A 26,776-nucleotide genomic window follows, 5' to 3' on the forward strand; every position below is an offset into this window, starting at 1 on the left:
AAACTACTCTTGGCAACAACAATACGTCATAATTAATTAATGATCTTCAGTGGAAGTGGCAAAAAGCAACTGAAAGACCACCCCCCACCCCATGTGTTTTACTTTGTCTTGCTGCAACACTTGATTAATTTTAATATTCTGCAGTATTTAAAATCATGTTTGCTTATTTTAAATACACAGTCACATGCTTTTAAACTAAAACAAAATTTAGTTTGCACCCTGATGCAATCAAAGCTTGATTTATATGCTTATTCTTATTCTTATTCATGTGTGATGTTTATGTTTTCAAAACCGATTTCCGAACATAAGAACGGAACTCTCCTATGTATTTGTTTCTACTCGGGTTAAAAAAACCCTAGGTATTTGGTGTCCCCTCAAAATAAGTCCCCTTTTCCGGTTCCCGAGCATGCTGTAACAGCTGTTTGGTGCACGCCTTTCTCTATCTTCTGCAATTCACTACGTTCTCCACGAAAATAACTGATCATGATTAAAGAGGGCGTTCAGGGGTAAGAAATTTGTCTTTAAGTTTTCATATTTTAAGTTCTGCACAAATACTGACTTGAAACGTTGCTATAGGAAGGTACTAATGGAGCGTTAGCGAGGTGGCATTGGATTGCATCATCTGTCAGTGGAAGACAGGAAAAGTGTTTCTACGATGTCTCTTGGTGACATTGCGTGTAATACTGTTATAATGAATTAACATGAGATGTTTAACTAACTGTTCTACTTTTTAAACTTATTCTCATACTTGGTTGAGAAGTCACTAGTGTGAATAGTACTGTATTTCAAACTTAGATATTGTCTGATTGCTGATTGTTATCAGCCAAACACTGTTGTATGGTTTACAGCGTTTCACCTCTTTATTGCCAGAAGCAAGGGATTATTGTCATGTTTAGTCATGTGGGCCCAAGAATTTCGTTGTTTTTGACAACATATTCTTGTTTTATGTTTGAGCTAATATCAAGAATGTGTGTGTAAGTCACATGCATCACCCGCTTATTCTGTTGATTGAGTAAACGTTATAAACCCAAATTTAAAACCAATGAAATAAAGCCAACAAACCAACTCTAACACTTAATTTATGTTGGCATTGTTTGATGCATTGCTCACAAAATTGTTCCCAGGAAAAACACAGTCTTTGTTGTTGCAAATTTTGGCAAATATCTGTTTAGATTATTTAAAAGGAAGGACATGTCGTTTGCTGTGTTCTGTTTTCATAGCTGGTTTGCGAAGCCGTACCTGTATGTACTTGATCATCAACAATCCTCAGATATTTTCAAGCACTTAGTTTACTCTTTGCTCATTTGTCATGCATGTTAGTTAAGTGGGCCGTTTTGCTTTGAAGAGGTTTAACAATGCATTACCAAGTATTTGTTTACACATTGTGTACTGCTTATCCTGCTCAGGGTCAGCCGGAGCCCATTCCAGATGACTTTGGGCAAGAGCCTGAGTACACTCTCAACACTTATACCACATTGGCAAACAATTATTCACACTCACATTGACACCATCGGGCAATTTAGAGTCTTCATTTATCTTAAAGTGCATAGTTTTTTGTATTTTTTGGGTGGTCTACACTTGACCCCCATCAACGTGATTTAAGAGTTTTCATGTAATCAATTTGAATCAATTCATTATTGGACTCTGTATATAGTTTAGCAGTGAAGCTTTGCCAGTTAACTGTGATAAATTCTGTCACACATTTTCACATTAAAAATCACATTAATAAATCCAATGCAATCCAACACAATATCAGCAAGAATGATATATTTGCTTTTATTCATTTTTTTGTATGAAATGTTAGGAGAAACTTGATCACGTGATACTATTCCACAAAGAACAATAATCAGAAACAGTAGGCATGAGAAAATAGTTGCAAAAATTTAGCCTCAAACATGAGAATACATTGCACTTGAATAAAATAAATAAAAACTAAAGGACCCTGAGAAATAACCCTACGAATAATTGTATTGTAATTCCATATGAGTGCTAAAATCTGAGATTTTTGGATGTCGGCTCATATAATTTTGATACTTTTTTTTGGGAGGGGGGGCTCATATCAGTCAATATCAGTCAATCAATATTGGACTCACCTGACATGCACCAGTTAGTTAATATGTGATTGTTTAATCTTTCATCCATTTATTATCCCATTTATGGGATCAGATTTTCTGCAACATCAGAAGTGTATGATAAACGTTATCTTGACACTTGTGCACAACTGTTTCCTGTTGCCAAGTTGACTCAATGTAATGTTCTGTTTGTGGAACAACCTTTCATCAGTTTTGAGCCTTCAGCTGATACGAGGTTGGCGAATAGCCGTGCAACACAGTAATTGCTGCCATAAAAATGAGGTGGTTCATCCTGTTTAACCAAGCCACAAAGTTTTCTCGTCATTTACAATCAATAATTGTGAGCACCCTTTGTTTTTCCATCTAGTTTCATAATGTGCATCATTTTGATTTCTGAGTGACTCCCCAAACCAGTTGACCAACTCAGCAGGGTCCATCTTCTCCCGTTCACGCACAAGTTCCTTTTTACACACTTTGACTTGCATTCCATCGAGTATTCTCCCATCAAGACTTGTGCCACACCCACCGCGCGTAAACTGGCTTCAAATCAGGAGAAATGGATATTTCCTTCAACTTGTGAATATCATCGAAATCAGTTGAAAAGATAAAGGAGACTTTAAAGTTGAAAATGCCTCACACCAGCAGATGCAGTGTATAGTCGGACAGTGGTCGACGGGCCCATCGCTCCGACTAAGCCTTTGAATGAGTGCATGTTTTTATTTATTTATTTATTTATTTTTAATTCTGTTTGATGCGGCCTGGTAGTCTAGTGGTTTGCAAGTCAACCTCACAATGCAGAGTGCTTGGGTTTGATCCCGGCTCCATCCTCCCTGTGTGGAGTTTGCATGTTCTCCCCGGGCCTGCTTGGGTTTTCTCCGGGTACTCCGGTTTCCTCCCACATTCCAAAAACATGCATGGCAGGCTGATTGAACACTCTAAATTGTCCCTAGGTGTTTTTACTTTTTGCGGACTTAAAAAAAAAATATATATGTATATATATAATATGTTTATTGGTGGCTACTTCACTGATTTTCATTTATCGCGGCTGGTTTTGGTCCCCATTAACCGTGATAAATGAGGGATTACTGTAGTCCCTGACCTTTTTTGGACCAGTTATAAAAGGCAATGTTATTCTGAATATAGTTTATTTTTAAAGCTTTATTGCTGTACATCGTCTTACTTTGGTCCTTGTTATTTCCTGTGACTAAACAACTCCCTTCCTTTAGGTCAGGACACCTGGACTGGGAAAGCCAAACAGCAGTTATTCATGCACCTGCACGCGTAACTCTTTTGGTCAAAGTTAATGCAAACTCATTTAGAGAAGTGCAAAGTTCAGTGTCTGTATGAGATAAGATGTGTGATTATGTAGTTTATTGCATCTTAACATCAATGCCGTAAAACACATTTTCACTTTCTGTACAAGCAACTGCCAACTGTTCCCTAATCTTGAACTGGCATTTGATACCGTTGCTGTATCATTGAAGTTACCTCAAAGGCTGACCAAATCTTTCTTTGGTTGACTTTGCCCCTAAAAATTGACCAACTCATAGACTCTTTATTAAAAGCTCAGTCGTTTTTCAATCTCACACAATAATGAACTGTGGCACAGTGCTTGAGACTAACCGGTCTGTATCTATTCTCCATCATTCAACCAAAATCTTTGAGTGAACATCTTTCATCACTGACTTCAGCTGCTTTTTTGGGGGTCAATAACAAGGGGATTTAAAGTTTACAAGCGGGACGTGACGATGGCGGTGAACAACTTCCCCTGGCCTCCAGGAGAAATAGAAGGTGGAAGTCGACTTCAGTGTTTATGTTGTGTATGTCTTCCTGTCCCAGGGCGGCGGCGGTGGCAGAGGAGGACCCTCAGGCCCAGTCAAAGAAAGCCCAGAAGAAACAGCAGAAGGAAGCGGAGAAAGCTGCAAAAAAGGCTGAGAAACAAGCCAAGTTGGTCAGTGTTTTTTTTTTTTTTGCTGGTGTGTCTCACATCCGTTGCCTCCTCTCACAGCTGGTAAAACCGTTTTGTGCGTTCTTGATGGGCATTGTGGTTCCAGCAAGGTTGTTATTCAGCAAGGGGCTCGAGGGCAACACTCTCCATTGTTCATGTATTCCTGCCATTTTAGCTTTGTTTACGTCTGACCAAACAAAGTGTTATTTTCCTCTACGCTGAGAGCACGACACGTTGGCTCCCCAACACACAACACTCAGAAAACCCTGGACAATAAACTCTTATCCCAATCCCGTCTAATTGTACTTCAATTGCCAACAAAATGTCAACACACTTAAACATTTACTAGAATGAATCAGTTCTTCCAAACGTGGATAAAAATATTATTTAATGTAATCCAGTCAGTCCAAGTGTGACGTCAGCAAAATAGTGATGTATAAACGCTTTGGGCAGGGTTAATTCTCAAGTAAGGTAATGTGTTCTGGCTCCCAACTAGATTCCGGCTCTGCTGGCTCAAACCTGTAAGGCACAGGTGTCAAACTCAAGGCCCGTAGGCCAGATGTGGCCCGCTGCATCATTTCAAGTGGCCCGCGAAAGCAAATCAAAGATGACAACTTCCATGATGCTTGCTAAAATCCGTACCAACATTTCAAATTTTCACATGTAATAAATCTGTGACATATTGTAGGCATTTTCTTGTGACCAAACCAATCATTACAATAGTTGAATAAAACTTTATTCTTGACTTTTTTTATCTAGTTTCAGTTATAACGGCGCTCCAAGGGAAATGGTAATTTCCCACAACAAAAATGAGTTTGACAGCCCTGCTGTAAGGGATGTGTTGGCATAAGCAAGATGATATGCGAAGTAGCATCCCTTTTAAGGTGAAAGTGCTGATATTTGTTTGACGGTTGACACATCAGTGTCGACAGGAGCTTGTTTTTTTCCCCTATGGTTTTGAAGCCTCATTTTCATATTTTTTTTCATTCAAATTTGGCAGGATTAACAGCACTTCTTTGTGGTGTGTCAAATTTACATGACATTTTAATTTTCCTTTTACAGGGAAATATTTGCAGACGGCTACCAGTCTAGTAATACTCAGGTTCCCCTCACTTACAGTAAATCAACGGGGAAGTTAAAATAGCTCTAACTTGACATTGACATCGATTTAGATTTATACATTGAATCCAGACATAGAATCCCAGCCATTAATGCTGCATGGCTGTGGTGGCGAGGGCTGAAAGCTTTCTTGCTTTCTTTTCTGCTGAAACCTGTCACCCAAGCAGCAATCGCCGCTTTAGCCGTGCATTATATTCATTTGTTGTCATCAGTCATGTGATTGGATTTTCAAATAAAGGTTTGGTGATTCTCATTCCGTTAACTACACCAGGCAGCTCCATATACCAGTAACCATTTGCATCAGAAATGGAAGTGCAGCCCAACCATGACTCAGTTTCAACGCACACGCTGAGGCTCATTTGCCCTCAAGTCGGTGCAGATGTGGAGAATATCTGTCCACTTTTGCTGTTTCCATTACAAAGCAATATCGTAGCTTCAACTGCCATTCCTCGTTGTCTGTGATTTGTAGGCGTAATATGAAAGAGAGCTGCGCATTCCAGATATCTCAGGAATGGCTTCCAGCCAGAGCCACAAATAATCAGTTGTATTCCGATTTCCTCGATCAAAGGTTTCAATTTCAAGTTTCACTTTGTGACATGTTTTGTGGGCACACCACCCCACGCTGGATGTTCTCCAGGGCTGCAGCTATCGAATATTTTGGTATTTGGATATCCTGCTGAAAATTCTCGAGAATAATCGGCTATAAAAAAAAAAAAAATCTCTTTCTACAAAGTGTGCAGAGTCATTTTGGTCTATTGACTTGAGCAGTGGTAGCTGTGCTAGCATACAGGAGGTGCAGATGGCGAAATACTGAGTGCGGATGGTGCCTTGTGTGTGCCGGGCTTAATATAATCAAACGCACCCTTTTTGTTTTTCAGGCTGGTGATCAGAAAACTGATGAGGAAGATGTAAGTCTCCATGCGATTTACTTTGCTTTCGATTGACTGACTCACCTGTTGATTCACACCTTAGCAACGGCTCTTGTGTAAAAGCCTGCATTGACACGCTAGCTGTCAGTTCTCAGAATCTGCCGATTAACTCATTCACTCCCAAAGACGTTTTTAAATGTCTTTTCAGACTTGGTCTAGAATTGGCTGGTACTGAATGAGTTAAAAGTCATCTGTTATCTTGCTTTCAGTACAGCCGCGCCGACGCTTGTAAAATGAAAGTGAAAGATTGACGCGCATATTTTGTTCTTTGAATTTTCAGGACTTTGCAAAGGACCGTTATGGTGTGGCGGCAATGGTCCAGTCCCAAGAGAAAATGGGTTAGTTTACAAGCTGTTTCTACCCCTCATTTAAATACATACATGATAGTGATGACCATATCTTTTTCTTCATCCGAACGAAGAATTTGGGAATTGGGTTTGACAAATTTTGTTTTTGTTGTCGTTCTTGAGGGGGGGGGGGGGGGTGTTGCAAATTACTCTGATTTGTTTGGTGTAAAATTCCTCCTTTTCAATACATATTTACATTTTTATACCCTGCATATTTTCAAATACTTTACAAAATTGAACAGCAGGGGAGTAATCATTGATACCCTTTAGACATGCATAAAGAGAGAATGCTGTGGACGTGTGATTAAAAATATGGCCTGTGTTTAATAACTCTGACTAGTATTATGGCCCTCACTGCCCAGTAACCGAGAGCAAGGCACCCGTTAACCCCCAGAAACTTACATGTAGGAACTGAATTTCATGTTTGCACAATCATGACAACGAAATCAGCTTCATGTCTATTCTTGTCAGTGGATTTCATTCTATTTATTTCTGTGAAGATGTTTGCAAAAAATGTAACTCAAGGTAATTTTTGAGCTTTATAAGAGGCCGTTTTTCTTTCTCAGGTTTGGCCATGGAGCTGTGGGCCCCTCAAAATGATCAATGATGTTATGACATATAAAGAATGTCTCATGTCGCAGACTTCTTGTTGTGTTAGTGATGAATAATGCTTGTGAAATTGATTACTATCAAGGCAGATGTTTTGTTCTGAGCTTGCCATGCGACTCGAGTGCTTGCGCTGATAATAAACTGATGCAAGCAGTCGGACCTGTCCAGGTACAACCGTATGGATACCTTTTCAGCTCCAGTGGCTTGAAACAAAGTGGGTCCTTTCTCACCTGCATGCTGCATCCATGGGGATGGGGATGTGGAGGGGGCTGAGGGCGGAAAGCTTTCATGTGGGTTGACGCAGAGTTCTCAGCCAAAGTGGCAGCCCCGCTTTTTCTGATGCTTCCTCTCTGTCTGCTGTGTGCTGATAATAAGGACGAAACATGCCTCTAAGTGACACACGTGAGGCCAATTTGTAAAAAAAAAAAAATCCCTCAGAAGAACAGTCACTTGGCACCACTGTAATTTCAAATTGTTATTATTTGTCTGCACAAGCTCAAGCATGCTTAGTCAATTTTTTCCCCTGTCTTTTGAAAATATCCAAGGTCAGACTGAGGTTGGGTGTGGGATTCTGCACCCTAAGGAGGGAAAATTGATTCCTAAATGCCCTTTGTGAAGCAGGTCAACTTGTGTGTGTTTACAGACAGATCTTTGGTGCTGGTCAAAGACCTTTCTCCTGCGAGGGCTGATGAGTTGATCTGGTTGCGTGCCCGGGTTCACACCAGCAGGGCCAAAGGTGAGATCATCTTTCACCTCCCTACACCCCCTAACCCAAATTTTTCTTGGTGAGAGAAAAAAAGAATGTCAAAGTTAGATGACATCTGCTAATCCCAAAAAGCCATTAGCATTTCCACGTGTACCCCTTAGGCCAGTCCTTCAGGATGAATAGATAAAGTGCTTCTTTACTCCCCTATGTCCATCAATTACTTCAACTGAAGAAACACTCATTGTCTGAAGCAAACAGTTATTACTACACTTGTCAATGAGCATGTGAGTTTATTATTTTGGGAGGTGCAAATGGTATTCTAGTAGTCTTTGACACAACCATCCAATTAAATCCAGGATTCAATAAATTGAGGTAACCATCAAATAATTCTTTGCATAAAATACATCTTTTGAAGTCAGAATCAAAATCATCTTTATTGGTCAACACACAAGGAATTTGTCTCCGCGAGTACAGGCTACACAAGTATCATCAATAACAAGCAACTACTATAAACAAGGACATGACATATAAGTCTCGGAAGACTTTCCGTAATTTAAGGTGGTACCATTGTGCCGTAGTACCACCCACTGACAGCTCTGCGACCATGTGCAGAGTCATCGAGCAGAGATAAAGTGATCTGTGGTGCAGTTAAAACTATGACGGTTGTGCAGATAATCGTTGCACCGTTTTTAAGTGACATGTAGCAGTAATTGTAGTCCAACTTTAGGTTTGCAATTATACAGAAAGTCTTTTGAAAGTTAATGAAACATTAACAAAAGAATAACTATTCGTAGGTGCCTTTCAGGGAATTCGGTGTCACCATAAAAACAGAAATGGAAAACAAGCTATACAGTGGGAAAAAAACAAATATTAAACATACCGTACTCAAACCACGTTTCAACCTGATCGGATTTTTGTATTCACAAGGTTTCTTTGCAGCTCACGTAGCTTATAACACATGAGTGAACAAGTTCTCACGTTGGATAAAATGCAGTATACACTAAGTGTTAAAATGGATTTACTCCAGGCTTAAATCACATGAAGTCAGTTTTTAGTTTGTTGTCGTTGTGTAAGGTCTTAATTGGTAAAACAAGAAGGTAAAGTTGTGTCCAAATCCTGAATTTCTTCCCAAACCCACGGGAACAGAATGTAAATATTTCAGTTGCCTGTATGTTTGACAGCTATCTGATCAAGATGGCAACATCTGATTGTGAAAGTATAGTCGACCGAATGCTGAAAGAAGCCTTCACAGAGCTGTGTGCTTCCTGAATGGCCTCGTTTGAACCGCTGCACAATCTTCCCTATTTGTTCTACACGCTGCTTTTGTTGGCACGTTGTGAGGCACTTTTGACTTATGTTTTCGCCGTTTCAGAATAGAACTAGGGTGGCATCCAATCAGCACTCGGACTTGACAGGCTATTACAGTGCACGGTGCCAAAAATGAGATTGAAATGATGACCTTTTAGTCATTTCCTTTCAAGATAGCTTCCAGAGTCAAGGGTCTCTTCCCAACGCTCATGTCCTCTATCGTTCTCGTCATTGTTAGGATGTCCGTGCGAACACAATAACATCCTGATTCAGTCTAGGAGGAGGTGATTTGGTGTTGGCGGGATTATGACATTGCTGTTATCACAAACGCCCACCTCCTGGTCACAGGCAGCGAACATCAAAGTGCCTGGGTGGTCTGGCTGTCTTCTTCCCCAGGAGGTTGCTTGCCAAAATGTTTGCTCTCCTAATAGGTGTGCGTTTGTTCGGAAGGTAGCAATCACCCATTCTTCTCTCGCTCGCCTTCAAAGAGAATGTACCATTCACAACTTCACCTGGAGATGACAAAAAAAGATTCAATTGGGCACCGTGTCACTCCTAAAGTCATACATCACCTTTTGACTGACCAAGCCTGCATTGTCTGGATGAACAGAGCACCTTTACAACGGCCGTTAATCTTTGCGTTCTGGCATCATCACTTTTTTGTCTGTAGGGAAGCAGTGTTTTTTGGTGCTGCGCCAACAGCAGTTCAACGTGCAGGCACTGGTCGCAGTGGGAGATCGTGCCAGCAAGCAGATGGTCAAGTTTGCAGCAAAGTGAGTACGGAGACTGTGTTTCCTGTTGGAGAAGCCAGAAACAATGGTGGGAAAATCCTGGGTACTAATTGTCCGCCGATTCATTTTCACACATTCTGAGAGAGGCGTGGGCCGAGGAAATCAATCATTTTTCACTTGACCACAAAAGCTGTTAACAGTGTAGGATAGGGCAGCTTTTTAATAGAGTGGTTCCTGTTGAGATGGAAGATACAGCAAAGTGGTACTTAGGAGACAAAATCCTTTGAGAGCCAAGCATCATTCATCTTGTGAGCAGTTACCGAGGGTCGCCCGATCATTTGTCTTATGTTTACATGAGAAATTCATGAACTGCTTTAAAACAAACACCACCCACACACTCATTGAATATATTGTGCTGAAAAATTCCAGTGACCACACATTGTTGAAGTTGTTAAATTAAAAATAATTGAAACCCAGCAAACAGGTGAGCCGTGATTGATAGTTACCTGAGCCCTGAGCAACTCTTTTCAGTCGACATGCAAGTGGCAAAATGGCCGCCCGCCCCTGAGATAAATAAAAACGATTAGATTTTAATGCTTCATTTGTATTCCACTAACACAATATTAATCAGAATGCCGTGTTTGGGCTAGTGGGTGGCGTACACAACATACTGTATCATTCCAAATATTTTTTCTTCACTGACTTCCCCTTTAACTCATTCAGTACCAGCCAATTCTGGACCAAGTCTGGAAAGACGTTTAAACACGTCTTTGGGAGTGAATGAGTTAAGTGATGAGCATTGCTTGAGTTTTAAAAGACTAAAACATATCCTAAAGGCATCTTATGAGGCTTGTTGAGCATATTTCGGTTAACTTAAGTCTAAGTATATCAGTTTTGACCTTTTTTAGCTGAAGCACGACATTTCAGGATTCCTTCACCTTGCTTTAGTTCCTCTCACTTACATAAACTGTCCATGCAATCATTTTGTGATTCAGCTTCACCTTAAATGTGCCATTTCCTCTCTGCAATAACAGATGGTTCGATCCACATCTTCATATATTTCAAAGTGGAACGATTTGTTCGATTCAATGCACTCATACCTTTTACAACAAAAAACGATTTTCCGGTTCACATCGGTTTTGGTTACACGCCTACCTTGATCAATTGGGTCAAAATGTTAAGCGTTTCACATAGCCAAATCTCAAAAAACAGGTGCTACGATCAATCCCGTTGCGTCACAAAATTTGATTTTGATGACTGACAACATAAATCTCTGGATTACAAGTAAATCCTGTCACTGTTCAGGGCAGTGGCAATATTACTGGCTAATCTTCATTCTGTAGATTGAATGTCATCCTCCTCTCACTTCCACAGTTTAATTAGATGATCGTCAGGCTCTGCAGCGGCATTTCCATTTCAGCACGTCGGGCGTGGTGAAATGCTATTGAAAGGTCCTTGGGAAAAATATGCACATGTAATCTGAGGTCTTTCCGATTTTCTGGCTTGTTTTAAAATCACCGTTTAGCTCATGTGTCCTGAATTTTTGTCAGCCTCTGGGCCCTGAAGCGGAAGTCATTAATGTGGTATTTATTTAACTAACTCGTCCACTCGGCGTCTAGGGGCTATGGGTAGCAGCTGTTCTGGGACCAGTAGGGGTGCTTGCGCCTCAGCGTTCCGTCCCTTATTAACTTTATGGAACAAAGAGAAGTGAAGGATTAAAATGCATCACGCCTGGTTTTGAACTGCTTAACCTGCTGTGCTGCTCATCATGACAAAGCTGGAGGTTCCTGGATAGACGCCACTTTGTTTTGGAAATGTCATCGAAACCGCCTACTGCTCTAGCCGGATTATGATGATTACGCATTGTATGAGTCAACCGAGGTACCTTTTAACCTTTTTCAATTGGATTCCAATCAGTAACAGAAATTTGTGATCTCATTTTTGACCCCATTTCGTTTGGATTCCAATAGCTGTAGCTGTAGCAGTAGCTGGATCGGTCTTTCATCATAGTTCTCCTGATTTACTTTTTATTTTGACTACGATTCTAACAGGTCTCCTGAAAATAATTTTGGTTTGGTCAGCAAAGTACATTTGTCCAAGAAACGTGCATGAACAGACATCATTGCAGCAATATTAGTGGAACGGCAGCAGCTCATCTGTAAGATTTTCGGCTTTGGAACCGAGCGGTCACGGTTCAGCAGTATTCCATAAGATGCCATACGCATATATTTTCTAAAAGCTTGAAGAAATAATGAGCATAAAGATAGAAATCAATTTTGGATGGTGTTTTTTTTTTGTATCATGTTTTTTTTTTCCTCGCTTGCATGAGTATGATGTTGGAAAATGGAAAGAGTAAAACACTCTTTTGCTCTGCTGCAACCCTTTAATTGGTGCCTAATGTAAGCAGACACATTTTTATTTTCCAACACTGGTGTCAGCCCCCGCAGTCACTTGAAAAAGCCATAACACTCTGTGGCACATTACATGTCAAACCAAAGTTCCACTTTAGTGCAAAAAAAAATGCTATCATGCAGAGATTCACCCACGCAGATTATACTCAATTTCTTTCTTTGTGCCCTGTTATTTATTCTTTATTATCCCACTTTCCCACACCAGCATCAGCAAGGAGAGTATTGTTGACGTGGAGGCATCAGTGAGGAAAGTGGACCAGAAGATCGAGAGCTGTTCCCAGCAGGATGTGGAGCTTCACATTGAGAGGGTAGACTCTGTCAAGCTATTGTTGTCTACCTGCGGTACATATTGCTGGAGTTTAACAGTGTGATGCTAAAAATGTGAGAAGGCAGTGTTCCCCAACCTTAGTGAGGCAACATTCGAAAAATCGCCTAGCATACAAGCAAACAAAACTCACCAATTCTAAAACCTTGAAATAGTGATGATATTATCTCATTTAACTCACAAATTGATAATTCAGTGTAAAATCTGGGTCCGTTTAATTGAACACAAAGCTGAAGGACATGCAGGAAGGCTGTGCCTTTTCTGTTGTGTCAATGGTCAGAGATAACTGTACCTTCTGCCATTTATTGGAAGAGCATTTATTGTTTTAGAGACCCTGTTTGTTGGTCCAAATCCTTAGTATTGGAATTTTAGTCTCTCAACATTAAATATTCTCCGATTTTTGTGGTCCTCCATGAAAGCAGAGTGACTATCATTCTGTTGTGTCAAAGTAAAACATTTGCAAGCATCTGCTTCTCATTTGGAAAACAATGCTCAACATTTTTGAGTAATGTCTGACATGTTACGGGCCAAACCAGCAACTGAAGGATATTTCATTTGTTTGTGCATTTTCAGTTTGAAATACTGTCCTGTTTTTGTTTTTATATGAAGGGATGGAAATGAAAACATGTCTGTTAAACCCGATGAATCTCCCAAATAATCAACAGATTAATTGATTATTCAAATTATTGTTAGTTACAGTCCTATTTTGAAGGAAACAACAAAATAACCCCCATACTATGATTTCTCTTCCAACCCGTGCAGAGTGCTTTCATGCATAAAAAAATTCCTGTGCGATGGCACAAAACTGCTGAACCGAAAATCAACATTAAGCCCATTTTGTGCATTTTTTTCACAAAAATAAACTCACAAGTTTTAATATTATTGAGGTACTATGTTGTCCTACGTGTCATTCCAAATCCACCAAAAACAACCACAACAAAAACTAACTATTCATGGTGACAACTAATTAAAAAGTTGCACTGAGTGCCTGCACTGTGCAGGAATTTTTTTGCTCTTAAATGAACTTGCAAGTGAAAGATTTTATATATACTGTATATATACTTTTTCCTCCTCCCAGATTTTCGTCATCAGCCAGGCTGAGGCCCGCCTCCCCCTCCAGTTGGAAGATGCTGTTAGGCCTGAAGGAGAGGGGGATGAGGTGAGGATGAGTAGGGAATGTCAATCGGAACACTGGATAAACCACCTTGTTGTTTGAGTGTGCTTTCCGGGCTATATCCAGTACAGTATGACTAACAAAGATGGGGAATTTCACATATTTCGGATATGATTTTTATTTAATTATTTTTTTGTATTCATTATCAGAAGTGAGTTGATCTGAGGTTGAAACATTTAAACCTGAATTTGTCTTACTCTGTTCATGAAGGTTTTATGCTCCCTTTTCCATTCAGAATATGTGATTTCAAAAGGAAGTGTAGCCTTGCAGGGCACAGAGAATCATAATTAGGGTGTTGTGTGCGCTAATGTTGAATCGTTAGATGCTTTTACACTTGCACAATAACCATAGGTGTGTTCAGTGCGCATTTCTGTGGTTGATGGTAGCATTCAAAATGCAAATAGTTGATCATAGAATGCGTTTTATTGATGTGGCTGTCCATCAATAGTTCTTAATTGGCCAAAACAAAGTATCTCCATTTACTTTATATGTGTTGAAGTCTCTGTGATGCTGGCGGAAATGATGCCAGAGCAACAGCATTTGGAGTTTCAGCCATGATCTTAACTGCAGCTTTGCAAGGTTTACATTTCCGGATACTTTTGCGAATTGTTTAAAGTTAAACATCAGATCAAGCCAACATTCTGGGATGATATTTGCAAAGAATAAATTATCTCTGCTCTTCTTTTTTTTTTTTTTTCTTGAAATGCAGTATTGCTGACAATTTATAATCTAAAGTGGAAAAAGTCAAAGCTCTGTTGGTTGCCTTCATAAAAAGAAATCGATCTATTTAGAAATTCATCTGCAGTTGAATGGTTCTGGACCTTTGTTTTTAATTGACTATGAATTGGCTATTTAATCTGAATAACACATTGTATTTGCTACAATCCTGTGCTTTGCTATATTCACTTTTATCATACTTTGACACCATAAAAATGAAAAACACCTTTTGGCAGCCGATGGCTCATTTTTGTTTGGCCACCAGGCCGGGTGTCTGCAGCTGTAGCAGCATCGCAGGTGTTTTCTGCTGGGATATCTGATGCCCGTTGCATGCTTGAATGGCACAAATGCTGTCCTGGGAGACCGAGGCCTGAACAGTCTGTCTGACCGCCTGTCTAACCCTTTGTCCCCCTGTGCTGGGCTGTTGGGAGCAGGATGTGGCTACACAGGCTATTAGCGCAAAGCCCAGCGGGTCGTCTGAGGAAGCTCGACATGCATGACCCTGGAAGCTGTGGTTCCTCCTGTGATGAAAAATTTACTCTTTCATTTATGTTCTTTTGCTACCAGATTTCCAGGTGTCTTTTGTTCCATTTGTCTGCCATATGGAACAAATGTATTACCATTCTTTGCAAACTAATGCGGAGTTTAAAAAAAATAAAAATCTAAGGTGGATTGCTTTTGTCTCCGACTGATATTTAAAAGGATATGATTTTCATGACCAGTATTCCTTTTTCTAAAAATAATCATACATTTCCGCCAGCTGGTAAAATGACAATGGAGAAGCAGAACTGTTTGATTATTTAATCAAATAAAATGGCTTTTTTTTTTGTCTTCCCACAGGAGGGCAGAGCTACTGTCAACCAGGACACCAGACTGGACAACAGAGTGATTGATCTCAGGGTAAGTTGTTGCCTCTCTTCAACTCCAATAAAGAGAGATAATCAATCAGTCTGAGGTTTTCTGTCAAAGTCACGTCTCATCTCTTTTGACATTTTATTATTCATTTTTAATTTTTTTTAAAAGAAAAACGGCAACATGTTCAGCTCTGCAAACGATTGCATTATCTGTGATATCAACGCTTTGTCAACTTGCTTAATGGAGTTGACCTTATTTAATATGGATGGTTAACATGATCTATTTGGTTAGTGGTAGTTTCCAAAATCAGTGAATGCCGATAAAGCGTTATTCCAAAATGTGTAGACTTTCCAGTAATATTTGCTTTTTCACTTTGAGTTTCTGCCAGCTAAAAAAAAAGGAACATTTGGGTTTGTTGCACCCTGTTCGGTTGTCAACGTGTTATCGAGCTTCAAAAACACTGTACAGAAAAATCGTGATTAGCACCACATGTGTAGTCAAGCTTCACGAGAAAGTCCCACCAGAATGTGAGTGCGGGAGTTCCACAAAGTCAATTATTATATTTATAATCAATGTCCATTAGAAATGTTATGTTTTGCCATTAAATATTATTCTGTCCATATGTCAGGTAAAAATTAGACCGCTTTTATTAAAAAATATACATTAGGTCTAGAAACACCGTCATTACAGTATTTACATTTTTAATAAATGGATTTGTTCAGTGAAATCCAGAAAATACGTTTTCTTAAACAATTATGCTCAGTCAAAAAATAGTGCCTTTTCTTAATATTGAATAAAAGCAAATGTTACTCTTAAACATTAAAAAACAAAACAAAAAAAAAAACCCTTCCGATTGAGAAAGGCAGCAAAATCGGGTGCCATTTTCATATTAAGCAGGGTTGTCGATACCTGCTGAATGCAACCTACAATAATATGTCATTCGCCGCAGTTACTTTTTTAAATCAAATCATCAGTTGTAAAACATCTAAGTTACTTTAAAAAGCAATGCATGAAGTTACGAAGTTACTTTCCAAGGTAACCATGGCAACGCTGTTCAAATATCGCTTTCATTGCCATCATTGTAAACCTCTATTTTGATTGAGTTTCCTTCCATGAAGGTCTTTTCACTTTGCCTCCCCGATTAAAAGACAGTGAAAAATTGAATCAAATGTAGTTCACAACAAAGTAGAGGTTCGGGGGTATCGCTGCTTTAAAGTGAAGATGCGTGCATTAAATCACCCAGCGCTCCAATTAATAATTTGTTATTTAATGTGCTGATGCTACACATCTGTGTGGGTGGAATCTTGAACAACTACAGCTACAAAGACTTGAAAGGTTTTTGATTCATGCCTTCTACACGCACACGGTGCAGGAAGGCGTTCACGCCACAGCCTCAAGTACCGTGTCTCATAAGAACACCTGTTCCTGTAACGCTCTGCACTTTAAGTCCATGGACACGTCAGGGTCCAGTGAAGCTATAAAGTAGTTGCAGACACACTCTGCAAAAGGAGACCATAAAACATTTGCTAAAGACTCTCCTTAGACACAATGTGCTTTCTTTTCGACCACAGTGGAAAAGGTTTACTTGATTTAATTTAGATTGTGCAAATTAGTTGGGCGAAGCTGTTGTTCTGTAGACGGAGTCTATAGTCATTCTTACGTCCATTCATGTTGACATTATGTAAGAAATCTCCCAACCTCTCTGCATAAATAGTGTTTTGCTCCCATAATATTGAATCTTGTTTATTATTTTTGCATTGAGCTTAAATCGCACAGCCTTATCATCATATATAATTCATTACACTAATGCGGCAGAGACCAGGTCATGTAACATCCCAGAATTCATTTATTCTGTTTGAAATAACGGCTAGATGAGTGACTAAAAAGAGTGAAAGGGTGTGAGCGTCCAGACAAACGTTTTTCACAACATGAAACTTGTCTGTGGTACATTGCCACCACAGCACAGACAGTTCCATCTGCGTCAAGTTTATTTTGTGCAGCTCTGAACTGTAGTGAAACTCAGAACTGACGCTCTTTGGTCACAACCCGAACACCCACTCATTTGAGGTGTACTTCTGACAGGAAGTGACTTTTTCCGACAGTCCCGCTCGGGACAGCTTCTGGGTTGTTTGCTTCTGTTTAAGAACTAGTTCACGGTAGCTGAATGTTTCTGTAAGTTCAAGTTCAGTTCATATAGGTTAAGCAGGTTACACCATACACATACAGAGCAAATTTTGATGTGTTAGCTTTATGTTTGTCCCCCTTAAAAAGTGTGTCAAAATGATTCGTTTGTACTTTTTCTGGCTGATGCTAGGTAGCACTTTGCCCAAATATAACAACTCAAATCGTTCTTCAGTCAGTGATTTCAACATGAACATCCAACAGGATGAAGTGTGTATGGACTACAAGGTCTTTTATGCTCCTGTCAAGTGTTAGTCAGGATGTGATATTGATCGCTTTTATTCATGAATATACCTGTCCCTTCATCCAAAATACATTTGTCCCAAGAAATGTGATTAAAGAGAAACTGCACAAGTAACAGTGTAATAAATAATAAAAAACAATCACCTTTTCATTCTGTCACCCGTCAGTCAGAAATACCGACAGAGGATGAGGGTAAGAAAGGAAAAAAAAATCGTTTCAAATAAAAGAACGGCAGACCACTAAAAGGGCGAGGTCTGTCATTCATGAGCCTGTTTAATATCTGGATTTGAAAGCAGGACAAGTTGTTGGTTCGTGGATGTAAACCTGGAGTTGTGGGGCAGTGTTCAGTTACGTTTTGACTTGCTATATCAAACTGTCGCGGTTTGGCGGGAGGGGGGTTTCCACATTACCGTTATTTGTGTCCCAATGTAGTCATTTATGTATTTATTTTACCCGCTCCTTTTACCCCATGCTTTGGTTTCAGTTTTTGCATTGCTAAGTGATTACATTGTCGTCATGTTTGCTTGTGTCTCTCTCAAAGACAACCACCAGCCAGGCGATATTTCGTCTGCAGTCAGGAGTGTGCCAACTTTTCAGAGATACCCTCACTAAAAAGGGCTTTGTGGAGATTCAGACACCTAAAATCATATCAGGTACACACACACCCACACACACACACACACACTCATACATAGTGGTTCTTTGATCTCCTGGGAAATCAGAGAGAGGTTTTACGAGCAATACACTTTCTATATCACTATCCGCATGTGAAATGTAAGTCATTGCCTTATTGAAAACTGTAAAGTTAGTTTTCAACTATGAGCGGCACAATTGCTTTGCCTCTACTTGATGGCAGAGCCTTAAGAAGCGGATCAACCTGTTTTACTGAATGAGATAGTATGCCCGCATGAATCAACATTTTGACATCATGGCATTAATTGGACAGGGGCTTCAACATTCTTCTCGGAGTCCTCCTACTTATTTAAAAAGAATTACCCTGCCAAGTGGATGTCTTGGCTGTTAACATCAAGAATTGTGGATTGCTGAGTATTCTGTTTTCAGCACACATTTGGAACTGTTTCAACGTCTTATTATAGTCACTGTTACTTATAAGGATATCATAGTTCTGACATTAGCTGTGGTTTAAATTACAATGCATTTGTTCAGGACCAAAGTGGATATTGTTTCAAGATCTAAAGTCCCAAACTCACAATAACGAATTGAACATGCCAGGTTTTGTTACGCAACACAGTGTGCTATTACGCAACACTTTCACTTCTTGCTTGCTTCAAGAGCCAATGAAAATGACTTTGCTCCGTGCCTCGCCATTCAAACGTGGCGCTCTTTATTAGAGCGGCAACTGTAAATCCGCACAAAACCACACCTTCCTGTTTGCCAACACCCTTGACGCGTAACAGTTGTTTACGACATTACATGGGCCCTCACGCTACTTTTGTAGGCGTGCAAATATTAGATAAAAAACATCTGCGTCAAATGAAACAACAGACGTTATGTCTGACTTACTGCTTTGTGGGGTACTTTTCAGAAACAATTTAAGACAGATTTTGTGTTTGCTCAAATTTAATCCAAACCTTCTTTATTCCAACTCCAGCTGCCAGTGAGGGTGGAGCCAACGTCTTCACTGTGTCTTACTTTAAGACCAGCGCCTACCTGGCCCAGTCTCCCCAGCTGTATAAACAGATGTGCATCTGTGCTGACTTTGACAAGGTCTTCTGTGTGGGTCCAGGTAGAAAAAAAAGTCTCATTGCCCATACAATATTAACTGACACAACAATGCAGTCCGGTTCTGTAAAGTCAGTTTATACAAGTAGGCATGTCCTTCGGTTATTCTCGACTTGATGTTATGAACCATTCGAGAGATTAATATAACACCACCAGGATGAGCCAGCCTTGGTTTTTTTTCTTTTTTTCTTCTCATTTCACAAGAGAAATCAAAGGACTTAAGGTCATCACTGTATCTAAGGCTTGAGTACACAGTACCGCGGTTGCCGTAGTTACAGCGGGACCATTTGGGATCAGCACTCTGGCAGCCGACTTCTGTAGCGCCGTCCACTGAGGACGGATTTTTATGTAAACATAGCATAGGTCTAGGTCGCAGAGGAGCAGATGTAATGCCTGTTTGAGTTATTATTCAGGGGTCAGATGGTTTCAGCTTTGTAGATTCTGGACTAAAGTAGTCTACAGAAGCAGGCTTAAATGTGTCAAAGTTGTACCTTTCATGCCCATCTGCCTTGCCTGATTTGCAGCCCCAGTTGGAAGTCCAGTTAACAGTGTTTGCATCTGACTTTGAGAGAGAGACAGTCCTTTCGGAAAAATATTGTTGGTGTTGCTGTGAGGCGTTTATTGATGCAGCTTTTTAATAGCCTCACACCTATGTGAATTGCATACATTAGTAGCCATTTTCCTGATGGCCAGCAGCAATTAGTGGCTAATTATGGTTGGCAGCTAATTATTAGTACGTTGTGGTTGCAGTTGTGTCAGTCATCATAAAGGGTACCTGCCAGTCAAAATGAAAAACGTTGTAGTGCTTCACAATCACATACGAATTGAATCCCTAATAGAAAACAGTAGCCTCCTTCTGAAAATATATTTTTAAGCCAAGCTAATTAACAGTAGCAGACTTTTTATGGTGGTTTTTTTTTTCTCCCTTCCTTTTAATAGAGTATTTTAACACACAGCAGCTGGAAGTTTTGAAGGGATATTTTAACCATTTGATTAAAGTTGTTGTGCTTATTAGTCTTCAGAGCAGAGGACTCCAACACTCATCGTCATCTCACTGAGTTTGTGGGTCTGGATATTGAGATGGCTTTCAATTACCATTACCATGAGGTCATTGACTCCATCACCGACACCATGGTCCAGATCTTTAAAGGGCTGAGAGACAAGTAAGTGTTACTACCTAACTGATTGGTCATTTGAATTTTCAAATGAATTGAGGCCTCAGTCAAACCTCTTGTGTTGTCTGATCACAATGAATGGTGAGGAGATGCATGTCACAATATTTTGCTTCTATGACACAAGATCGATCTTGACAAGCTCCTTGTATGGAAAAACTTGATATTTTATTTTCTGACAGAACTATTTTGCCAGTTCAGATGTTATGGGCTGTCTGGCTTTTGTCAGCTTGTGTGGAAAGCTGCTAAACGGTCAATGCGCTGATGTTCCATGTGGTTTCAGTGCCTCCTAGTGGTGGCATTCGGCAGTAAATAAACAAAATTACCCACTCAACTAGATCTGCTTAGTCAGCATGAAGCGGGGCTGAGCAATTACTGGGTCGCAGTAACGTAAGTCTATTTGCATCAGCTTCCAGACTGAGATCCAGACTGTAAACAAGCAGTTCCCCAGCGAGCCTTTCAAGTTTCTGGAGCCCACTCTGAGACTGGAGTACAAAGAGGGTTTGGCGATGCTGCGTGAGGCCGGGGTGGAAATGGGCGATGAGGAAGACCTAAGGTCAGAAATGATCACATTTAGATGAAAGCTAAAATGTTTGAACCCGGGAAGCTGTACAAAATATATTTCCATAGGTTGGAATGAATGAGTCACTGATAAATTTACATTTTTGTAGCACGCCGAATGAAAAACTACTCGGCCGCCTTGTCAAGGAAAAGGTAGGTTCAAATGTGTTCACTGGGTGTCCTACCTGTCACCCAGAGTAACTTCAGACAGGCTACACAACATCCCATCTCGTCAATATGTTAATATATTTTCCCCACCCACTAGTATGATACCGATTTCTATGTTCTGGACAAATATCCGCTGGCTGTGAGACCTTTCTACACCATGCCTGATCCCAACAACCCCGTAAGTGTCTCATGAACTCAAAACACAACTACTGTTCCCTGCTTCACTGTGAGTAATGTGCCTGCTTATCCTTTTTTTTTCTTATGTTTTTAATCCCAGAAAAATTCCAACTCCTATGACATGTTCATGCGTGGAGAGGAAATCTTGTCCGGAGCTCAGAGAATCCACGACGCTCAGCTGCTGACCGAACGGGCCACGTATCACCAGATTGGTAAGAATTAGGGCATCACAGTATGGCCCACCCCCACCGAGCAATTGCATGATCCAGACCTCTGTAGTATTCACTTTGATTTTTTTTTTCTTTCTAAAATGGACTAACTAAAATGAATGTCTTTATTTTGTATGAATTAATCTCATTATGTAATGAGCATAATGAAATAAAAAATGTAATTTTAAAAAAGCTTGGTTTTTATCCAATAATTGGTCACCTCGTCTGCAAATTACGTGGTCCATCTGTCTGTTTTTGAAATCTTTGAGCACCAATGTTTCCCACGCCTGAGCCACAGCATGCAATGTTTCGTGATGTGAGGTGCTCATGAGGTTTGTCTCCCTCTGCAGGGGACAGCGGGGAACAAAACAATGCACAAATTATTGTGAATCATTGGAGCCACGCTTTGTGAATGTGGATGAAAGATGGAAAACAGTCATGTGTGACCTTCGATTTTTTTTTTCTCACAGATCTGGAGAAGATCAAGGCATACATCGATTCCTTCCGCTTTGGTGCCCCCCCACATGGCGGTGGAGGCATTGGTACGGAATACTGTACACATGAATTTGCGATACATTACATCCATTTTCATACCTCAAAATTAATGTTTATTTCTGCGTAACAGTTTCGTTGTGTACATTTTTTATTCTGATCATTTGTATTAGTTGGTATTTTTTTCAACATCTGCTGTGCGCCGCTGGAACACCTGAATTTCTTTTCTGGAGAACAAAAATATATCTGAATGCATTGTTGTGTTGTTGTAACTTTATTATTGTTGCTTGCAGGCCTGGAGAGAGTCTGCATGCTGTACCTGGGGCTCCACAACGTGCGCCAGACCTCCATGTTCCCCCGTGACCCCAAACGGCTGACACCTTGAAACGGTCAAGCCAACTTTTTAACACCAGACTATTAAGAACTCACATAACGGTGATGGGAAATTATTAATTCACAATGTTGATTTAATGGGTTAGTGCCCCTCTTAAAGACACTAGCTTGATACTGGGATTAAGTTTTACTCTGAGAGATTGGAGTCAGTGCAACAAGAGGGACATTTATTGATTGTTGTGAACAGATGTCTTAACAACAAACAACAGCTAAGAGAGAGGAGACGTGCACTCGAGTTAGATTGGAAAGATGCACTAGTCAACTGGTCAGGATATCTTCATAAGAGAGAGATAACTACCAGTAGTTACCATACAGAAATCCTAACTACCTCCAACTAACCATTGTGGTCTCCTACAATATGCCTGTAACTAGACGAGTTTTTTTTTAATCCAAAGCAAAAGAACAAATCATGGCGAATAAAAATATTTTTCAAAGCATATATCACTGGATTCTTTTGTTTCTCTTATGATTTCCCCGCACTAACTTGGGGAAGATACATTATCAGCAACATACCGAATGGATGTTTCGGTTTTTTCAAAGGTCAGCAGCCTTTCTTCATACATGACAGGAATAATGCAAAGTGCTCAAGTGTTGGCGGCAAAACAGCAAGTGCAACATTGAAATACTTACAGTGCATACTTTACAATAGTTAGGTAACGCAGGATAATGTTAGTCCAAGCTCCGAGGGGACATGTTGTGCTCTCTCCAAGAGCTTATTCAGTAGCTGAACCACTGATTTGGAGCATGAAGAGGAAAATGTGAACAATATCAATGTAGAGTGACAGTGCTCCGTAAACGTACTCTTCTGGGCTTAACGCCAACTCCCGGTTTCCGATGAGAAGCTGCGTGTTGTATACTAAAAACTAACAGAAAAAAAAAATACAAGTTTAGTCACCCAAAAAAGTTATGTTGCCTTAGGAGAGGATGTCTGAACATTTTTCACTGCTGAAATATTTGTTTTCACTTGGTCTCAGCCTAGAACACAGACTGAACACCCTGTAAAGTGAAATCAGAAATGTGTTTCTCTGTTTTGCAACTTGACAGCTAGTGGATGGATGGAAGGTTTCGTGCGGGCGTAAGAGCGCCTTGTTGTCACGGCATGGAAAAACCTCAAGATAAATGGGATAAATTACATTCCAGCCACTGAAGGCTTTAAGCAGATACTTATTTGTGGCGTCACATGTAAGACATACTGTATAAGTATGATGCTGATGAAATAACATCCATTTTTCCAGGACTAGTATGCAGTGGTAGTGGACAGGTGAACAGTGTCAGAGAACAGTGAGTATGGATTGAATTGTCAGGATTTCAAAGCCTCATTTTGAATACAATTTTTAAAAAATAATAAATTTTAATTCATTCATGACTGACAAAACTCTTCTCTGTGGTGTATCAAATTTAGAAGATATTTATTTTCACTTTACAGGGATTTCAGCAGTTTGCCGACTGAACAGAGTGAATCTCGAGCTTACCAAGGTGTAAATGATTGCGCCAATGGCAGCATAGAGCATATGAAGCCATGGTACCTGTTCAGCGACACAAAGAAAGGCCTCTGAATGCTTAATTGGTCACACGGATGCACCCCTCTGAGCGACTGCTTTCTTCTCCGAGAAACATGAGTAGACAGAATCCATCATAAAAGAAGCCCTTACGTAGTGGAACGAGAGCACGATGGCTGTCACAGTCCCGATGATGACGAGTAGAATGGCGGCAATACAGAGAAATCCCCCACAGGAAGTGAAGTCAACCTGTGAATAGAAGCATTTCGAATGGCAGCATAAAAGTGAACGGCACGGCTTGAAGGTGCATTTAAATTTGTATTGTAATGAGGCAGAAACCTTTCGAAGGAGTGGATAAGGAGCTCAGCAGAACAAAGAATGTGACTTTTGTTTTTCATCTCTCTTGTATCAGGCAGAAAGATACAAGAGACCGTTCCCCAAAATCTCATCAATATTTAAATGCAACACGCTTCACAGTTGTAATGTGAGACAAAGGAGTTGTTTTACACTGCCAACAAAGACTTTGTGTGACAAACCACAGGCTGCTGGGCCACACACAGACATTCTTTTTACTTGCATCTACCTTGGTTTGAAAGCAGAAGACTGTGACAGTGACACAAACTAACGCTGTTATTCCCATTGCAAGAAAGACCGCTTTTGTTTCATAATAGCTGGGAAAAAAGATACATATTTTGGTTAACAGCAAAACATACATCACAATGACGGTGTAGTTAAAAAATATATCTATATATAGTCATAGGCAAACCTTGAAATTGTTCCAGACATGTAAGACAGTGCAACAGTCTGCAGAAGAAAATTCATAAATATTATGTCATAAATTTGAAAAAAAAATTGTTTTGCCATAAGGCTCTGCTTGACAAAAACATGGCTTCTAATGTATAATCGCTAGAACTTACAAATACTGCCAGCAGCACCAGATTCCATGGAAAGCGCCTCCTAGACACAGACATTGTCATAAATGCATGTGTACATCCAAACTCATTTACCAGTTCTTGATTTTTCAGGGGCAGGGTACCTTGGCTCTTTGCAACAGATGAGAATGCAGTAAACCATAAAGTAAACCACTCTATGAAGAGAAAAAAACCCCACTGAAATTGTTATTTTGCAGAACACCCTGGTACATTAAAGGAAGGCGATTTCACAACATTCATTTATGTTAACTATGTGTGAGATCAATTCATTGCATTTTTTAAAAATAATATAGCAGCATGGGAAATCCCCTGAACGTTCTGAGCTTCTGTTTCAATGCTTTGTTGGAGTGAACAATTTAATGTTGTTTTCCCTCGAACAGTGGTTCCCAAACGTGTCGCAATACATGAGTATGTTAACTCATTTTATGTACTAAACAAATATCCATACTGCTACCACTGGCAGAACAATTAAATGCTCGTTGAGGATGAATCAACAGCATTTCTGTCAAATAGTGAGCTCCACTCGGACTCATTTGCATCAATTCTCATTCATAAACGCGAATGTCTATTGTTAGAATCTCTGATAATGTAACTATTTTGGAACTCACAAGGATGCCCAATAGATTCCAGGATACTTGATAACAAACATCTTGACTGGTTCACTATAGAAGAGCAGATATAGAGACCACTCAGAACGTACGCAGTGCATGCCCTCACCCGGGCTATTTGGCATGTATCACGTCGACACTTACACAAACGTAAAGACTGCCACAACTGAAAAGGTGACAGTGAGTTGAGCTGCTAAAATTAAGTACACCTGCCAAACAAGCACACCAAATGGTCAGATTTGAGATATAATAATCTATAGTGCACATATGAGCACCTTTACCTTTCTGATAAAAGTGTGTCGAACAGATGTACTCTCCCACTGTGTGCTCAGAAAGCCCTCCATTTCTCCTGCAAAATTAGGAGAAGAGAACATGTATTAGCATGCGGAAATAAGTGTGGTGCACGACACGGTAACATTTCCTCCTAACTTGGGTTGGTTGCAGGCATCCCGGCGGACAAAGTGGGTATTGTGGTGGCCATCGCAGATGGAGAGATGCCAGGCGCTGCCCACATGCCGGCCGTGCCCCAGTAGCTAGGTGGGCCAGCGTACATGTCCGGGCCAGGACTGTAGGATGGAGGCAGCGGGTCAGCTGAACCTTGCTGCAGCTGGGTGGGATCGTACTTGGGATGGTGCAGTGCATCTTCATAGGGTGGAGGATTATCTATTTTAGATGTCATGCTTGGACCTAAGCCTGTAAAGTAAATTCAGAAATTTGTTTATACATGTTTAAGCATAATTGCTGGACATGTAAAAAAGAATCAACTACCTTATTGGCCCGAATATAAGACGGTGTTTTTTGCATTGAAATAAGACTGAAAAAATGGGGGTCGTCTTATATTCCGGGTCTAGACATTATACCCATTCACGACGCTAGATGGCGCCAGATATCAATGAAGTGAATGCTGAATTTGACTCCCCAGGCCAAAGTGAACCCCTGCCACGAAGAATAAAAATAAAAATAGCGGTAGCACGAAGAAGAAAAGTAAAAAATAGCGGTAAGAAGGAAAAGAGAAGAAAATATTAGAAGACATAACAGAAAATGGAGAAACGTGAAGATTGGCCAGGTTAATCGGCAGCTGAGGAGAAGTAATGATGTAATTTACATTTCAAAAACCAGAAGCAATTCATTTACGAATGTGATTGCA

At 40.2% G+C, this 26,776-nt stretch overlaps 2 protein-coding genes across 2 annotated transcripts; one reads left to right on the top strand and one right to left on the bottom strand.

Annotated features, from left to right (window-relative positions):
- The first annotated feature begins 383 nt into the window (after positions 1-383).
- On the top strand, positions 384-23,029 carry dars1 (aspartyl-tRNA synthetase 1). The gene is made up of 18 exons (XM_086122981.1): positions 384-506; positions 3,912-4,023; positions 6,018-6,047; positions 6,349-6,406; positions 7,668-7,760; positions 9,709-9,811; positions 12,386-12,488; positions 13,584-13,664; positions 15,237-15,296; positions 18,217-18,328; positions 19,288-19,422; positions 20,434-20,581; positions 21,000-21,146; positions 21,262-21,304; positions 21,417-21,497; positions 21,597-21,708; positions 22,176-22,247; positions 22,491-23,029. The coding sequence occupies exons 1-18, from the start codon at positions 484-486 to the stop codon at positions 22,580-22,582; spliced, it is 1,605 nt and encodes a 534-aa protein (XP_085979107.1). The 5' UTR covers positions 384-483; the 3' UTR covers positions 22,583-23,029.
- On the bottom strand, positions 23,026-26,319 carry LOC147198029 (protein lifeguard 3). Its single transcript, XM_086122986.1, has 11 exons — positions 26,059-26,319; positions 25,911-25,978; positions 25,774-25,838; positions 25,630-25,683; positions 25,126-25,176; positions 25,007-25,046; positions 24,856-24,893; positions 24,673-24,760; positions 24,243-24,338; positions 24,063-24,116; positions 23,026-23,453 (listed from the first exon to the last, which is right to left on the bottom strand). The coding sequence occupies exons 1-11, from the start codon at positions 26,306-26,308 to the stop codon at positions 23,304-23,306; spliced, it is 954 nt and encodes a 317-aa protein (XP_085979112.1). The 5' UTR covers positions 26,309-26,319; the 3' UTR covers positions 23,026-23,303.
- Positions 26,320-26,776: the final 457 nt, after the last annotated feature.

Source organism: Hippocampus guttulatus, chromosome 11, assembly GCF_054856545.1.
Source record: "Hippocampus guttulatus isolate MCC_2025c chromosome 11, RoL_Hgut_1.0, whole genome shotgun sequence".
Taxonomy (NCBI): domain Eukaryota; kingdom Metazoa; phylum Chordata; class Actinopteri; order Syngnathiformes; family Syngnathidae; genus Hippocampus; species Hippocampus guttulatus.

Excerpts from the sequence above, each read along its gene's own strand:
- dars1 (XM_086122981.1), top strand. The coding sequence starts at position 484 with ATGATTAAAGAGGGCGTTCAGGG. Across the intron at positions 4,024-6,017 it reads CTGAGAAACAAGCCAAGTTG|GCTGGTGATCAGAAAACTGA; the intron begins GTCAGTGTTTTT and ends TTTGTTTTTCAG. Across the intron at positions 9,812-12,385 it reads ATGGTCAAGTTTGCAGCAAA|CATCAGCAAGGAGAGTATTG; the intron begins GTGAGTACGGAG and ends TTCCCACACCAG.
- LOC147198029 (XM_086122986.1), bottom strand. The coding sequence starts at position 26,308 with ATGACATCTAAAATAGATAATCCTCCACCCTATGAAGATGCACTGCAC. Across the intron at positions 25,047-25,125 it reads ATCTGTTGCAAAGAGCCAAG|GAGGCGCTTTCCATGGAATC; the intron begins GTACCCTGCCCC and ends GTCTGTGTCTAG. Across the intron at positions 24,761-24,855 it reads ATGTCTGGAACAATTTCAAG|CTATTATGAAACAAAAGCGG; the intron begins GTTTGCCTATGA and ends CTTTTTTCCCAG.